The 18,553-nt window shown below is 39.5% G+C and overlaps 1 protein-coding gene across 4 annotated transcripts in view; it reads right to left on the reverse strand.

The window, feature by feature from the left end:
* Nucleotides 1–86: 86 nt before the first annotated feature.
* The window catches only part of LOC140069692 (cytosolic phospholipase A2 delta-like), a 66,703-nt gene continuing 48,236 nt past the window's right edge, over nucleotides 87–18,553 (reverse strand). For 2 of the 4 annotated variants that reach the window (XM_072115677.1, XM_072115676.1), the window contains 12 exons: nucleotides 13,372–13,476; nucleotides 10,089–10,126; nucleotides 8,779–8,914; nucleotides 7,763–7,899; nucleotides 7,460–7,682; nucleotides 6,442–6,559; nucleotides 6,201–6,338; nucleotides 5,322–5,429; nucleotides 4,929–5,129; nucleotides 3,283–3,449; nucleotides 2,498–2,684; nucleotides 87–1,613 (listed from right to left, as the gene is read on the reverse strand). In XM_072115677.1, the coding sequence (XP_071971778.1) occupies nucleotides 1,399–1,613; nucleotides 2,498–2,684; nucleotides 3,283–3,449; nucleotides 4,929–5,129; nucleotides 5,322–5,429; nucleotides 6,201–6,338; nucleotides 6,442–6,559; nucleotides 7,460–7,682; nucleotides 7,763–7,899; nucleotides 8,779–8,914; nucleotides 10,089–10,126; nucleotides 13,372–13,476 (1,773 nt within the window). In that variant the 3' untranslated portion in view covers nucleotides 87–1,398. Of the gene's footprint in view, nucleotides 1,614–2,497; nucleotides 2,685–3,282; nucleotides 3,450–4,928; nucleotides 5,130–5,321; nucleotides 5,430–6,200; nucleotides 6,339–6,441; nucleotides 6,560–7,459; nucleotides 7,683–7,762; nucleotides 7,900–8,778; nucleotides 8,915–10,088; nucleotides 10,127–13,371; nucleotides 13,477–16,578; nucleotides 16,633–18,553 lie in introns of all 4 variants that reach the window. The other 2 variants (XM_072115678.1, XM_072115679.1) reach the window with 2 other exon arrangements.

Raw genomic sequence — 18,553 nt, forward strand, 5'->3', positions numbered from 1 at the left:
GGTCCATGAAATCCGGCCAGAGCTTTTTATTGCTCATAAAAAGTGGTAACCGAATATTGTTTATAAAATGATGGAAAGACAGAACATTAGTCATTAGTCATTTATTTAGGAAAAAGTGCTCTAATAACAGAACATTATATGTTACACAGCTTTTATTTTTGGCATCACAAATTTCTTATGATTTGAAATTTAGAATCTCGTTGTTACAGATGAGACTATTACATTTTAAGATAAGATTATGGATTTCTGTACTTAATGTCTCACACAGTTATAATGAAGTAATAGGACGGGGACCACCACATCCCTCCTATGTCAGTATTATCAAGTCCAAATTACCAACACAATAGCAGCGTTGGTGGGGAAAGAGATTTGTCCCTCTATAAATGTAAGTCATGGGGGTCATTTATCTTTAGTCACTTGTGCGTATCTTTTCTTGTTTTTTCCAAACTTTTGGACTTGTTTAATTCTTCTTAGAGATTGATATATCAGGCAGCTCAGTCTATGGGTTTTTTTTGCGACTTTTTATTAAAAGTCGCAGAAAAGTTACACAAAAGTCTCCAACTCTTTTCAACTTCTTTTAAAGTTTTGTTGGGACTGGAGTCTATTTGCGACTTTTAAACCTGAATTTGCACCAAAATTGCAACTTTTTTATACAATTGCATCGGAAAAATTGTTGCGTGAGTGGAAAAGTCTCAAATTTAGCCGCAAATATATCAAAAGTGCCCAAAAAAGTCACAAAAAGAGAAGAAAAAAAAGCTGAAAATTCAAAGATAAAATGACCCCCATGGTTTGTTACTGTAATATAGGTGCATGCAGGTGTCTTCATAGTAGCTTTAACTCTATGGGGAAACTAGTTTGGTCTTGACTTTTTCCATAGGAAAGTTCCTTTATTACCTATATGTCTTGGGTATTAAGGAAAAAAATTTAACACATTGTCCTCAAACTATTACATTTTACGGCATACAAAATATCTTTGTAATCACATTTATTTTTTATTACAAACTATATAATATTTATATAAATATTTAAAAAAAAATCTGCTAAGCTATGGACAGAGACTGTTTCTTGTTCATATTGTTAGAAGACGCCTTGTAGAGGTCCTCATCTGCGTGTAGAGTCCTTATTATTATTATTATTTTTTTTAAACTGTATTTATTGAGTTATTTTCAATTTTATGGGAAAACAAGACCCCAACACAGGGTCATCAGTACAAACATTGGGTCTGGGCCCATACGAGAGAGAGGAAGGGAGAGGTTCTATCAGGTCACTAGGTTCCATTTAGTTCAGGCTGACGTGTAGAGTCCTTATTGTCTGCTCTTATATCTGTGTTACTGACACATTGGAACATTGTGCCCCTGGGACGGTAATATCCGAGTGCAGCCATACAGTGACCATTCTTCAGTCTCTAGGCTTAGAGTTCTGCTTGCATGTAATGGCATCTCTCAAGGTTTGTAGGATCATCTGCTCATTATTCATCACGTTGTATTCTGTGAGATTCACCAGTTTGTCAAAGTCCTCCTCACTGTAAGTTAGTTTCAGCAATCGGTAGGGTGACTTGCCGTCCAGTTGCACGATACCGTCTTCCTTTTCTTGATCTGTAAGCCGTTCAACTCCTGTAACCAAAGAAAGTATATCAATCGTATAGGATTTGATTATTTTGGAAATGTATTTTGTAGCTATAGGACATGTTATATATGTCCTAAAGATTGAGATCCTTCATGCACAGATCTCTACGTTCAGCCATCTTTCCATGCCATGACCCTGCATAATCGTAGATCAGGATAGGTACTTGTCACAGTTGGCGCACATAGATTATTCACATATACAGGGTGTCACAGCTCCGGGGAATCAGCTGTTCACCCGCGCTGCAGTATCTACCCACTTGATAAAGGAGTCACATTAGACTCCGAAACGCGTTGTGTTCCAGAGATACCGAATAAAATATCCTTTTACCTAACATCCTGTGTATGTGAATAATCCGTGTGCGCCAACTGTGACAAGTACCTACCCTGGTCTACCGATTACGCTTCCAGACCGGTTTGACAACCGTGTCTTGACGACCCTTGTCTGCAGGCAGCACCAGGAGACACTAACACCTGACCATCAACACCTATATTAGAGTTGTGCCTAACATAGCACAACCAAATCCGGTGAGCCTCTTTCCAGTCTTCCTAACCATTACCACAGGTTACTACTCTACTACTCTATGAGCGCTATTTGGTCTTCACTTGTCTACCTTTCTATACCACATGACCATTGTAGCCACATCCATAAGATTTTGATGTCATATTATGTGTATATGGGAATACGCCTTCAAGTTTCACTTTACTATGAGCCACCAGTTGTGGGGTGGATAGAGGGAGTCCCTTGTCTAAACAATTGTCCTTTCAAGAAGAGCTAATGGATTCTAGCAGATAGAAGAGATGGTTCCAAATATCTGCTTGTGTATAGACAGGATCACATGAGGTCTACAGTCACTGACTTACGGGTGACTTACCTGGGTGTTTGAACTGCTTGAATGTGTCATTTACGAGAGGGAAGTGCAGGATCGTGGGACACTTGGGGTTTCCGCAGTTTGGGAACAGGTAACATTCCTTAGGATTTTCTTTCTCTTTTTCACATACTTCTATTTTAGGGAAGCAGAGGTTATGTATATTGCAGTACTCCTTGGTTCGCTCCACAGACTGAAATGAGAAGAACAATCTATAAATATGACAATACAGCGGCAATGTCTGAATACCAGACTATATAGTTATACAAAGCTGCTGCTGTCATTTCTCCATTCACGCCCATAATAAATACAGATGCTTCTTCTATACAATTTACATCAATTACTGAGCGATAAGCAAATGGCAAACTTTTCACATGGCAGATGGAGATAAATCAGACATAGAAGCTTTGTATAGAATGACAGCAAGCAGAGATCTAGAAAACTGAGGAATTGATACAGAAAGCATATTGGAAAATTGTATAACTTTTCATTATACACACAATTACATTTACTTGCTAAACAGTAACGCCCCTTTAATATAACTTCATTTCTTGATAAAGGCGCTTTGAATAGCACTTATATAATGTCACAACAAAAGGGAGATACAAGGTGAATGCAATAATACATATAAGGAGTTTCTGTATGAATCATCTGTCCTGAGTCCTGATTTGTTAGATATCAATCTGCCAACATCCAATGTATAACCTACTGTACTTGCTGAGAGACCTGGCACGATGCAAGATCCCGATTCCATAAGTCTACAATCTTGTGCATTATAAAAGTGACCTTACCGTAAATTTCCCTGATAATCCATAGTCAAAGGACATGAGAACATCCAGTTTGCGTTCCTCGCGGAGCAGTGGTGGAAAGCTGGCATTGATATAGTATGCACTATCCACAAGGCAAAGCTCTTCTGATGATGGCGTCAGATTGTTAGGAGAGTTGTCCAATTCTGTGTCTAGAAGGCAGAGAAAATGTAAATTAAGTATATGGTATATAGTTGCTCACAATAAACATCCCAGATTAGTAAATACTTATGGTAAAGCCTCAGCAGAATACATGCTGCTATCCATCCACATTCAGATAGTATATATGTAGCTTTATGCAAAATTGGCACATTTTTTGTACCACAAAACGGGCCACGTTTTACAACCGGTTTACAAAATTTATAAAAATTAGGTGATATGGGGTTCAAGGAGGAACAGGAACATTTCAACTGACAACTTGTGATATGTTATTACTTGCACCGACACAGTTTATGTATAACATTGGTGTAGTTTTCATTGATTTTATTTACTTTATTTCCATGAAGACAAGATTCTTAAATGGTTATTAACCAAAATACAGCATTTTACAAATATAATTTCAACCTATCTCTATCAGTCCTGTTAACAATTTTGGTTGTCCTTGGATGCGGCCGTAAATCTTCTTACTATGGTTGGAGAATTCCCTCTAGCTTATCTTTCATTGCACAGGGAGGGGTAGGAGGCAGAAGGCATTTCAGACACAGGCACTTCCTGGTTTAGTTGTGCTCCTATTAGCATTGAAAGAACATTGCAGAAGCAGCTCTACGAACAAGATAAGCTCTGGATACCAGGGGAGGGAGTGTCATAGCAATGCTGATTTATTGATTAGATGTGGCAGCAGAGCTGAGTGTTTTATTGTGTCTTATATCCATCTCAAGGTTCTCATCATCTCTTATATTTCTCATCTCTCTTTTTCTATGTGTCAAATACTAGAATGTACAGAAGCTAAATGAAAGTGTAGATAAACCCTGAGCCCTTATAATCTAAGCACATTGTCAGCACACAGCATCTCAAAGCACAGAGGAATCATGAAGTGATTCCTCTGTGCAAGAGAGTCCTTGCCCACACTCTGGAATCTTACACTGACCATCACTGAGTGATGATGTTTTTGTGTAAACATGACTTAAATTAGAGAGCTTCATGGGCAAACCCATTTTACAGTTGGAGCCTCATGGGAGATTGAATCATGGTCAATGTGAGACATGTAGCAAAAATGCAAGTCCCTAATGCAGTGTCAATATTTCACTTCTAACTTGATTTATGAAATAATTGGTGACTTCTGTGTACCACAAAAATGGCATTGTAGTCATAACTCCATATGCCATAAAATGGAGATAATCTCCATTGCCACTAACACCAGAATAAAGCACTGCAAAGTGTTAAAGACATACACTATCATAAGGTCAAAAAAGAACAAAATCTGTATCAGCGTCCCCAGGATGCCAATACAGTTTTAAGCTATGGCAGAGGAGGGTCTAGATTTTCCCAGATAAAACTTATTGGTGCCCCAGAAATACCAAGTCCACTCTGTACACAAGATCAGGTCACAGAGGCAAATAATGGTTAGTAATTGACCTATCCTGTAATAGACCTGGCTCTATGACTATTTAAGGTCAAGATAATTGGCTTACCATCAAATGCACAGAATCCTTCATGTTTGGAATATTCTTTATGCATCTGCAGTCCTCTCATGAAATTGTGATGTTCTCCATCAAGAGGACGATTAGTGAGAATTTCCCGCACGGCGCGGCTGAAATCACCCGCCGGCTGCAGCAGACGTGTGGTCAAACCCGACGATGCTCTCCTCTTCCGCAAAGCGGCTTCTTCCTCTTCTGTTTAAAAAAAAAAGACACAAAAAAACATTGGTAAAGTATTGGCTATTCATCAACAAAGAAGTGAAAGAAATGAGTTGTAATATTTTAGGGGCTCCCAGTTATAGACTACACATAAGAAGGTACACAGCCAAAATAGGATTCAGGACTACAAGGTTAGTGGAAAGTAAACATAATGATGGAGATACTCACCCAGCTCATGGACAGCGTCCCGCGTGAATCTGTGCCAGAAATGTTCAGAGCTCACAGCTGCAAACCAGGCGTCCATCAGGTTTATAGAAAAGATGTTACTCCATAATCCTGAAAAACACTTACTGCTGTAATACATTGCACAGGATTACTAATGCACACAATGGATAGGAACAGTCTAGCTCCCCGCTACACATACTGCTACGTATTATACCATACTCTGGGCCGGTTTTAGACAAAGTGGGGCCCTGGGCAAAACTAAAAATGAGGCCCCAAAATAAAACTATTTTATGAACAGTCACAGTCAGTAAGAGGCTCCTTTAGTCCTGCACAATGATAACACTTTGTAGTTACACACAGTAGTAGGTAAGTATCTGTAATATGGGACTGTAGGAGAATGTTATAGGAGATAGACAGATAATAGGTATATTGAAGATAAATATGAAAGATTATATAGATTTATAGATAGATGCATAAATATATTTATTATGTATATATATAGATATAAGAGACAGATAGATAGATAATACATAGATGGATAGACAATAGATAGGAGATAGATAGGTAGATAGAAGATATATAGATAAAAAGATAGACAAAATACTAGATAGCTAAATGGTTTGACAGACAGATATATAGATAGGAAATAGACAAATTATATGAGATAGATGACTACACAGATAGATGATAGATATATAGACAGGAAATAGATGATAAGCATCTTCACCCCGGCATTCAACCAGGGGCAATGCATCTTCTGCCCACAAAAGTACACATGCAGGGGGGCCCTTTAGGACAGGGAGCCCTAGGAAAATACCCAGTTTGCGGCCCCTATCTATATTATATATACTGCACTGATGTAAAGCCATGCAGATGTCTTACCCTGCAGGAAACAGATCCTAGACTCTGGAAGGGCCTTTGTCTTCCTTCCCATAAAGAATTCACTGCCAAAGTCCTCTGAGCGGATAAAGGTTCCATACTTAAGAAGGCCAACCTCATATGGTGAGAACTCGCACCACTCTGTGAACAATATAAAAGATGATGCAATTCATCTCTCTATAGACAGCCTAAAAGCTTCCTTCTGCTACACAGGTTTACTAGTGGACTAGTTAGCTAAACAAACCTTTATAGTCCAGCGTGGAAAACTCATTGGCTTTCACATTCATTGCCAAACATAGAGGAAGTGGATTTTGCCCATTGGCCAAAGCTTTTCTTTGGTCTGTTAGTTTTGTTTCGTTGATCTGTCAAATAAATATTTTATGTATATATAAGTGTACTCATCAAAGTATGAAACCATATTATATATAATATATGAAGAAGTTTAAACAAATTTCAAACAATAATTCAGAAAATTCTAAAAGTCTAAGCAAGCACAAAGCATGTAAACAAGTCGTCCAGATGAAGGTGAGAGATATAAGCCAGAGGATGCTAGGGCCCCAGGAGCCAAATGACTCTTATGGTCCCCATAGATATGAGATCACAACAAGTTAATTATTTTGACGGTTATCTCACCAACTTCCTCATAAACATTCACATTTGGCTTTGCCTAACATGCATGTGTTATGAATGGAGGAGGCCACTGCCAAACACCACCGGAAGCATCTGACCTTCAAAAGTTGGGCAGCTGAATTCCAACTTATCCTATTCTTGTCATCCTCAAACATATACCATATGAGAGTCTAAAGGCTCCATATAAATTAGATGGGTCCAATAAACCATTGAAATGGGCAGGGTTTGACAATTTCCATCTAATGTGAATGGGGACCTTTCATCTCCCTGCTTGTGATAGCTGTGGTGGCACCAGGGAAGTCATCACATTGCTAGAACTTTGTATTAAAGTTAAAACCAGATCATTGGATATTAATACTGTGGTGGTAAGGACTTTTTATTTTACTATTTAGTGTGTCTCCAAATCACTTGTAGAATTGGGAAGAAGTTTACTGAAAGGTTGTTGACCCCTCCCATATACTGATATCCATATTGGAGAAATTACTTCGAATAATCAATAATTTTTTTTTTATGGAAGATAATATGTTAGAGGCTTTAAGAAATCAGGGTAAATCTTATTGACAGGTGAATAAATGGCTGACTAAAGCTTCAATGTTTATGTATATATATGCTAATATGTGCAGCAAACTTACACAACCGTGGAACATGAACTCGATAACCAAACCCCACAGATCTGTGAATGACGTCTTGTAGCCCATCTTGGCTCGCTTTGTGAGTTCATCCCGATAGTATGCTAATTGATCAAAGGTAAAGGCACACGTCTTGCTCTTGGTCACGTTCTTACGAGCATCTTGTATGGGTGCCGACAGGTCTTTATGTGACCAGTTCGGATCTTCATATAATTTGCTCATTGACCTACAAGTATTATATTATATAAGTCAGTATATAAACCATATAAAAAAGTTAAATCTTGTCAATTTATGATCGATCCTCACCATGTGGACCCTGAAGCACCAGTGATGTACGTAACACAGTCCAAAAGATTCAGCTTCTGAAGGCCAGACAGTGTGCCATAAAGGGATGTCATTGCTCTTACACCCCCACCGGTGGTGGTGACGGCAATCACAGGAATCTATTGCAATAGACAATATCAGACAATTATGATCTTTTTTCATACTATGAAAATCTCTTAAGCCAGATCAACTACAATAATTGGAAGACATGAACACACCCAAGGGTTTCCAGTTATGCCGGAAATAGGGGATGCCCCAGTGTTTCTATATATATGCCAAAGTCTCCAATAAATATTACACAATGGAAATTTCATGACAGATGTGATCATTGTAGTCTGCATTTGGAGGGTTTCAGATTTGCATCTCTGGGATTTTGCAACAATGAGAAGTATAAACTGTACATTATAAATCTGCAGCTCAAGAGTATTGAGCAAGCACAACAATAACAAAATGTTTGTGCGGATCACATTGGGGAAGAAATTTAAAAAATGTTGTGGTGCCTGGAGATTTTTACCTTATTCTGGATATTTTTGAGACGCTGATTCAAAAAAATACCTTCCATTTCCTTCTCGCAGCTCTAGTTTATTAGAGCTTTTTCCATCAAGAAATAAGTGCAATGGAATAACGGTACCGTGGACAATGAGATACGCATATAATGGATACGGTTGGAGAATTTAGCATGGATGTCCAAGAACACCTTTTGGGATTCCTTCTTTTTTTTATCTCATTTATTTTAAAAACTTTATAACATATTGAATGACAGATACCATCAAATAAGCATCCCCATCGCTCCATTATACATAGACTATAAAGCTAAAAGTTACACTACGTGTGTTATGATTTCCATTAAGTAAAGGAAGTATAACAGAGGGGGACGTTACATTTCCCTTATTCTCTTCTGTTTTAAGAACAATCACTACAGGATTTTATATTGTGATGTGAACTGTCCTCTCATTCATCCTTATATAAGCGAAGGGAATAAGCATCCAGTCTCATACCTCGTGATCTTCTAAATCTCGGTCAAGATTCAAAACTTTCTTTAGGGCATTTGCAACAACTCTTTTCCTCTTGGAGAGATAATCCTTCTCGTCATCACAAAGATCAAAACCCATTCGTACACTCAGTTTATCGGTGCTGGAGCAGAAAACAAACATTACACAATAATGGTAAGAAGACATGAGAAAAGTGCTGAAGGATGAACAACTACCCTATATGACCCGGACACAGAAGACTGGAATGAGATGATACTAATAGATAGTGATGAGTGGACCCAGTAAAATTCACCCAAACCTGAATATTAAACGGGTAACACTCATTTTCGGTGCTCTCACCAATTAATGGTTTTAACAATTTAAATGCCACCAGCCCCACTCGAATACACTCCATTTAAACATTGCCTGCATTTAAAGAGTTAATGCCAATGATCGGTTCTTGCACCAATTATGGGCATTTGTAGCAGGGTGGTTAAGCCAAACCTGGACCCGATCTGGCAAACTACAGTATAAATCAGAACTTTGTAGTTCGGATCTGATCAACACTACTAGTAAACTGAACTGTCCCTGTAATAAATGTATAGCACTAGTGCACCAGAGGTTCTCTACATATAGGGCCACATTTACTAAGGGCCGTTCACCAGTTTTCTGTCGGACTTTGCACATTCTTTTAATTGTAAACTGCTTGCACGGGTATTTAAAAAGTGTCTGCACCACGTTTGTGTCGCACGTGACACTCTCTCATAGCAGTGCAGGGAGCATCAGATACATGAAAACCGTGCGCCAGAAATCCTGAGTCTGGGGCCTTCTGCACACTACACAGGCAAACTGCATATAGTACACATAGTAAATATGGGTCATAATGTCCATGTGTCCTAATAAAGTATATGGAGAGGGGTTTTCTTCCTGGGATAGAGTCCTACAAAAACCTTTAATAGAAACAAGGGGGGTTGTTATTATGGCTTGTACACCTGAAAAAATGGTTGGGCGGGGAGTGGGTGGTACTGGGCTGTGTAGTGGGCCAGTATTAGGCAGGGAAGCCCTGTCTCTGCACACAAGCTATACCCTGCGGTAGGTTTCAAGGACAAGACTCTGAGAATCATTGTTATAGTGGGTCATATTGTCACAGCTTTCCCGCTGGGATCAGGATTACAGTTTGTTTGCTGTGTTGTGGGGAACAAGTCCCATCCTTTGAATTCTTTGATTCACGGACTGACCAAGGCCATCCGAAGGAACCCCAGGACTTGTGCAGGAGAACCTTGATTGATTCCAAATTCTAAAAGCAATATTACATACAAAATATAAAGATACTTTACCAGTCTTTAGTTTTAAGTTTCACTTCCAGGGGTCTGGCCTGAGGATAAAAAACAATTGACATTTAGAAAGGCCAACATGATCAAGCAATGCTGTGCTGAGTTCATGTAATTTCACAATTATTGGATGGCAATCATTTACATCATCATAGAGAGGGGGGGTCCAGCCAAGAAAACTTTACAGATACTCCACTGCGAATCTCTACTTCCTCCTCCAGCAAGGACGTCTCAAAGCGATCTACTACAGAAGTCAAACATACATGTCTATAAAGAGGAAGCAGGGGACCTGGGTACCGTCAAAAGGTTTTTTGGAATCTTTTCACAAAGGATTTTCAAGACTAAACAACCCCTATAAACTTACTTTACACATATGATAAAATTTCATTTAAATTGATGCAGAAATATACATTTATTTCCATAGTCCATGAATATTTTCTGGTGCTCACTCAACATAACACAATCTAAGATTGACCTTTCAGCCACTTGTATTTTACTGAGGACAATGGGTTCACCATTGCTGCATTTGCTCATACACTTACCAATGTAATTAATCATATATATAGTATCAATGTACTCATAATCATGAAAAGGTACTTGACGACAGGGTTACAGTATTGACAGTAAGATATAGATATCATCTAAAGAACATCTGATGCATGTGGTGGTCAAACAAGTTTAAAACAAGACATAAATGAATGATCTACAATCCATCAGTGAAAATAAATAACCAATGCAAAATTGATCATTCAAGACAACCAACCTTCACAGACCGACAAAGTAGTTAAGAAAACAGTCATCTGAAATCTCTAAAATGTTGATAGTGGAAATGAGCAAACTCGAAAAATCCACATGCCAATTAAAGCCATGGATAGTTGTTAGAGGCTTCAATATAGTTTGGTCGCCAGTCATTGTGGCTGTGGCAATCTTCTGATATTTGTTATCCATGGCCTCCTTCTCTCTGAAATCAACTTTTAACGTTATGCTAATGAGTCATAGGGGTTCTAGGATGTGTTATGCATGCTGTAGCTTGAGAGGCTATTATACTGTGCAGGAGCACTTAACTCTTCCCACTGTGTGAGATTACATCAGGCAGTGGCAGGAGGGAATGGAAGACTGTAAGGTTACAGCATGGAGGGGCTCTGGTTACACCCCCTAGAGCCCTACTGACTTATTAGCATAATTTGAAAAGTTGATTTTAAAAAGGAAGACGCTGCGGATAACAAATATAAGAAGCTTACCACAGTCACGGTGCCTGGATCTGTGAGTAAGTCCCACTGGTTTATCATGATGGATTTTGATGGTTTATTTCCTTTAGCTTTATTTTATGAAAGAAAGGCATGTTATAATGGTTATCAAAGATGAAAGTGTTACCTACCATTGGCCTTTCTATTTGCTGAGCTGATACTATACACTATTAGCTGTATTTCCTGGGCTACCATATATACCTTAAGTTATTTATTGTATGCAGATAGACAACAGCAGACAGCAAGTAACTAAAATAATTAACTTAAATTGAGACCAGGCAGTCCTAAATATTGTTATGGCCTGCCCTTTCCACCCCAAATGTGCTACATTTAAAGGGGTTGTCCCAAGATTATATATTTATACCTTCTCCACGCGATAAGGGCTAACTGGTCGATTGGGTGGGAATTTAAAGTGTACCGCAGCTTCTAACAATTTTCAGAAATCAGTGTTTGTACATGAGGAATAACACACACATATATATACACTCACCGGCCACTTTATTAGGTACACCTGTCCAACTGCTCGTTAACACTTAATTTCTAATCAGCCAATCACATGGCGGCAACTCAGTGCATTTAGGCATGTAGACATGGTCAAGACAATCTCCTGCAGTTCAAACCGAGCATCAGTATGGGGAAGAAAGGTGATTTGAGTGCCTTTGAACGTGGCATGGTTGTTGGTGCCAGAAGGGCTGGTCTGAGTATTTCAGAAACTGCTGATCTACTGGGATTTTCACGCACAACCATCTCTAGGGTTTACAGAGAATGGTCCGAAAAAGAAAAACCATGCAGTGAGCGGCAGTTCTGTGGGCGGAAATGCCTTGTTGATGCTAGAGGTCAGAGGAGAATGGGCAGACTGGTTCGAGCTGATAGAAAGGCAACAGTGACTCAAATCGCCACCCGTTACAACCAAGGTAGGCAGAAGAGCATTTCTGAACACACAGTACGTCGAACTTTGAGGCAGATGGGCTACAGCAGCAGAAGACCACACCGGGTGCCACTCCTTTCAGCTAAGAACAGGAAACTGAGGCTACAATTTGCACAAGCTCATCGAAATTGGACAGTAGAAGATTGGAAAAACGTTGCCTGGTCTGATGAGTCTCGATTTCTGCTGCGACATTCGGATGGTAGGGTCAGAATTTGGCGTCAACAACATGAAAGCATGGATCCATCGTGCCTTGTATCAACGGTTCAGGCTGGTGGTGGTGGTGTCATGGTGTGGGGAATATTTTCTTGGCACTCTTTGGGCCCCTTGGTACCAATTGAGCATCGTTGCAACGCCACAGCCTACCTGAGTATTGTTGCTGACCATGTCCATCCCTTTATGACCACAATGTACCCAACATCTGATGGCTACTTTCAGCAGGATAATGCGCCATGTCATAAAGCTGGAATCATCTCAGACTGGTTTCTTGAACATGACAATGAGGTCACTGTACTCAAATGGCCTCCACAGTCACCAGATCTCAATCCAATAGAGCTTCTTTGGGATGTGGTGGAACGGGAGATTCACATCTTGGATGTGCAGCCGACAAATCTGCGGCAACTGTGTGATGCCATCATGTCAATATGAACCAAAATCTCTGAGGAGCTTCCAGCACCTTGTTGTATCTATGCCACAAAGAATTGAGGCAGTTCTAAAGGCAAAAGGGGGTCCAACCCGTTACTAGCATGGTGTACCTAATAAAGTGGCCAGTGAGTGTATATATATATATATATATTTATATATATATATATATGGTGGAGATTTGGTGACTCATTCCCCCTCCCCTCTCCAGATAACTTCTATATAAAGTGACACCTCAGTGAGCTTTTGTCTTGTTACCAGCAATAGGGAGTTCAGCAGAGATTTGAGAGTGAAAAGCAGTGTAGAATGGCTGAGGGAGAATAAAAGTCAAATCAAGTAGCTAAAGAAGTGACTACAGAAAGAGAATTACTAATGTTAAGTTTGTGGTTGTCTTGGCCAGTGGTGCAGTGGTTATGGGACTTCTAAGAGAGCTGGAAGACTGGAAGTCCCCAGCAAATAACAGGGATAAACTAACCTTGCGTCTCCAGAAGTGTCTCCGACATTTATGGAGGATCAGTGGTGACCAGCAACTTGTGATCCTTCGAGCCTTAGATTTGCATATGGCCCGGGAACACCTAGGCTAAAAGTATGGGTAAAATAAGAGGAGAATGGATGTGGTAATACTCTACATACCTACTCCATTTCCTGTAGTTACTGTCAGACGAACTCCTTTCACTGCTCTGAACCTGGCAGCTTGATACGTTTATAAAAAGGGTTTTTCTGACACTTATTTCCCCTGCTATTGCCTTAAAGGACATCTATCACCAGATCAAGGATTGTAAACCAAACATACAGACATACTGGTATGATTCCCCTCTGGGAGAATCAGCTGTTCTTTTAGCTTTTTATGCCCTTGTTTTTAAGAAAAAGGGTTTTAAAAATTGTGCAAATGAGCATCATATGAATCATTTTAAAAGCTTTTTTTAAAAAAAATAAACCAGAGCATAAGAATCTAAAAGAACAACAGATCCTGCCATTTGGGGCGCACTCCAGTATGTCTGTATGTTTGGTTTACAATCCTTGATCTGGTGATAGATGTCCTTTAAAGGTTTGTAATTTGTAATTCTCCTGAAGAGTAGCTAACATTTCCAGATTCAAGCACAGGTCACATCCTGCTTTGTGTTTTACTCTTCTACTAATATCCTACACATAAGTCTTATGGTTTTTCATTCTCTATACTGCTTTCCTTATTTTAAGGATACTATACTATAGATACTACAGTAATAAAAGCAATAGTAAGGTTAGGGGCTAACTTGTTGATGGGTGGGGGTCCCAGTGGGATCATAAGAATGGGGGGGACTGTTGTACCCCAAATGAACAGTACAGCAGGGCGCACATGCACCCACTACTGCTCTATTCTTCTCTATGGTGCTTAGGAAAATAGCCATAGTAAACGAATGGAAAGGCGTCCCGCATGTCCGATCTGCTGCTCCATTCAATTGGGTATTCAATTCTTGTGATCCGCGTGGGTCGCACCACTGTGAGCCCACCCATGAGCTTATCTGGTATACTGTGGATAGGGGATAACTTGTGACTATACAACCCTTTAACCTAGTAGCATAGAGAACCTATTGGCTCTATACAGTGTAAGGCTACATTCACACTGCCGTATGGGGGACGTATATACGGCCGGCGTATATATGGCCGATATACGTCCCCCATAGAAGGCAATGGGAGCCCAACGGGAGCGGTACAGTGCAGCAAATGTGCGCCATGTATCCCTATGGAGAGGGGCGGGGGTGAGCTGTGCTCACCTCCTCCTCCTCTCCCCTTGTGCTGCTGTTGCCCGGTACGGTACGGCAGGCAATGGCAGTGTGAATGCAGCCTAAGGCTGAACTAGCTATAGTACTAGCTACATTTGTCAGCTCTTGGTGAATCAGAACTTGACAATAACCCATGCTTGCATTCATAGTCTAGATGCTCCATAAAACCTTCTGCATAAATGAGAAGTCAATGATTGCTCAGCAATAATCAATAGCCATGGAGGTGTGAGTAATATTTCCATCATGGCAGTGATTCACCGCCTCTCACTGTGGAGAACATGTGGCAGGCATCACAGCGACATGTGACAGGCTCACAATCACAACTCTCATCGCACCTACTAAATATTCTGCATGCTTGGTACTACTACTGTAACTATGAAGGAAATTCTGATACAGACTACACTCATTGATCACTATTCACTGGAGAAGATTATAGGATGGCAGCGACAACCTGGCAGAACCTGACAGCAGGATGCAAGGTAAAAATAGAAAACTAGAGAAATATTCTGCATGCTGAATGATGATATTTAGCCTCTATAATAAGCGAAAGTGATTGAGTATAGTAGAATACAAAACCTACACCCCCACCAACAAAAAAAGTTCAATCTAATTGCAATAAAAAAAAATTTAAATAAGAAATAAGAAGCCATAATTTATCACAGGATGGGTGATAAATCTCCTATAGCCAGAGCCCCACCACCAGGACACCCCAAGGTCCAAGCTTAACCCTTTGCTGCTCCAGTAATGTGAAAGGAGCAGCAATCGATATAATATGACACCCAATAACAGGTCAGGGTGGGGGGTATCTTCCCAACCACATGCAAACGCAGTCACGGTGAAGGGTAACAATACTTACACACATATACAAGTATTAAATTCACACTGTTGTATGTCAGAAGCACCTTGCAGGTCATCTATACAATAAGGAAACAACACAACTTATTCTTTGATGTATAATATTATTATATATTGATAATAATGGAGTCACCCGCCAGAAAAATGCTTCAATCTAAGTCTGAAGGTTCCGTATAGAAGCTGTGGCCACAAAATCACAAGATACTGTTGAAGGAAACCTCCCATGAGGAATCTAGTATCAGAAGTAGATGTGATGGTAGATTCCTCCTGCCTGCCTCTGCCCTAATATGTAATTTGATAATCCTGGTACCTAAACTAACTTGCTAAAAAACTTTATTTTAGTAATATGTAAAGTAACAGCAGAGGCTACAGGGGCGTGTACTACCCTTAGCTCCCAGTGCCCAGCCAGGCTAGTACATATTACTAAAATAAAGTTTTTTAACAAGTTAGGTCCCAGGATTATTAAATTACAGATTAGGGCAGAGACAGGCAGGAGGAATCTACCATTAGATCTACTTCTAATGGTAGATTCCTCATGGTAGGTTTCCTTTAAGTAAATTGCTTTATTTCCGGTGTTCAAACCCACGTTTGTCAAGTTTCAATAGACTTTTCGTTATTATTAGCAGAGGAATAGTGCAACAGTTTGCTTCTTCTTTTGTACTCTTAATGACAGAAGTGTAACCCTCTATACATTGAAATCTATGGGGAATGGAAAGTCCTTTCCGTTTTTCATTTTCATTTTGCTCTCCTTAACAGAGAGTGTAAAGGAACCCCCCTGATGGAGATGTGAACTGGGCCTAAAAACAATTTATAAATATTTTAATTTACATATAATATGCACCTACAATGTTAAAACTGCATAATCACAGGAATAATGTCCCATTTATGTCTCTATGATATGAAATGTTTTAATATACCATCAGAACAACAAATACAATAAAAACACAACCTTAAGTGTTTCATGAAATCCAAACAGTATTTTGTAGAACATCAGTGACTATTGTTTTTTAGGGGATTTTAGATGGAAATTGGATAGAGAATTATTAGGAAATAGGAAACCGTACCTTTATCCATTGCAGTGGAAGGAAGCAGCGGAAGCCACAGCAGTTTGTAAAAACCTAGTTGAATTTTTTTCAAAAATTAAATACTGTCTAGAAACTGCCGCAAACAAACAATGATGGTTAATAGATAGTAAGAAGTGTGTTTGTATCTTGCCAGTGACAAATTACATCCGCCTACTCTACACTGAAATAAATTGTGAAAAGAACTATTTACTCTGAAATGCCGCCCCCCGTTGGGAGAGTAAAGCCAGAAGGGTTTGGTGAGGGGCAGCTGGAGTAAAACTCACACAACTATGTTATTTCAACTATACCAGGCACTGCACTGAAGCATTTCAGAGTGAGACGTAGCCATAGGGGGAGATTTATCATATGTCTCTTAGAGCAGAACTGTTCCAACCAATCAGAGCACAGCTTTCATTTTCCCACAGCGGTTCATAAAATTAAAGCTGAGCTCTGATTGGTTTCCATGGGCAACTAAAACAGTTTTACCTCAGAAACTTGATAATAAATCTCCCTCATAGTGTTCTCTCCTGAGAAAGCCTGCCAGTATAGAATGGTGGCCACGGCTTAGGCACCACAAAGCATGTCAAGCAGGAGTAGAAAACAAGACTAGTTTGCAATAAGGATCTTCCTATTGGAAAGTAGTCGGAAGGGTTAGGTAAGTATTTAGAGAGTGTCTGTCTGCAGTTGTGACCTCTAGGGACTTGTATTCTGTCCTGGGGGCTGTTCACAAGGTTTTGCCTTCTCAGCACTTGCAATTGCACCACCAGGGGCATTAACACTTGGATTTTTTGATCATGAAGTTTTCCATACTAGAGCTTACATGTTTGCATTACTTTCCCTGGCCTTTATAAAACCCTATTGACCCCTCAAAACTGCAGACAGGCTCCCTGTATTGCAGAAAAAAATAGGAAAGAAAGAAATCAATATAAAAATGAATTTATATGTAAAATAATGCCATAAAAACATTTTCTACAAGATATTTTTTCCTCTTGATTCTTGACAGGAATTTTTTTTTATGACACAGCTGGAAATGCTGTTCCTAAAAATATTGTAGGCAATTTTTAAAATCTTTGTGAAGTGGGTAATCTCTATATATGGCATATAAAAGATATTTAGTTTATATTGCAATATACCAGTGTTTAATGCTATTGATGAATTAGAGTTATTGCCTGAAGTATTTACAGGTATCTCAGAAGAGGTGTAAGAGTAGAGGTGAGGGTGTATTTCCAAATGTGAAGCTTTCTGTTAAGAAACAATGGGAAAAAACATTTAAAGGGAACCTGTCACCACATTTTTTACATATACAGCTAGTGACAGCTTCCCATAGAGCCCTATTAACTAAATGACACCCTTCTTTTAGCTAAAAATAGTTCCCCTCACATCCCCATAAAATCAACTTTGTTATCTTCCCTGCCGGACAGTCAGCTCTATCAGTGAGTCGGAGGGGGCATGTCCTTCCTTGGCCATGTACAGTGCCCGCTCACTCATTACTCACTTCTTCTTCTCCTCATTTCCTATGCCTCCTTCTCACCATTCAGCACTGCATGTCATGTCACTGCAAAATCTACCCCATGTATGTATTTGATCACATGAAATCTCAGCATGCCCCATGTAGACATTGGGAGGAGTAGAAGCTAAAAAAGGGTGGTATTTAGTTAATAGGGCTCTATGGGAACCTGTCACTAAGCTGTATTTGTGAAGAATGTGGTGACAGGTTCCCTTTTAAGTTTTTCTAGGAAACACATTAATGTCATATCCACAGGAAATATGGAAAACACTTGATCAGCTAAAAAAAAAAAAAATACATGGGAGAAAAATAAACTATTATAGTTTGTGAGGGGAATAGCTTCTGGTAGTGCTGAGGTAAAAGTTGCAGCAAGATGATTCTGGTGACTATTTGGGCCCAAAATGCCCCTCTACACTATATACAGCACTGGGGCATTAGATAAAAATTCTGGATGTCCTTTAAATCTAG

Source organism: Engystomops pustulosus, chromosome 7 (assembly GCF_040894005.1).
Source record: "Engystomops pustulosus chromosome 7, aEngPut4.maternal, whole genome shotgun sequence".
Lineage (NCBI taxonomy): Eukaryota > Metazoa > Chordata > Amphibia > Anura > Leptodactylidae > Engystomops > Engystomops pustulosus.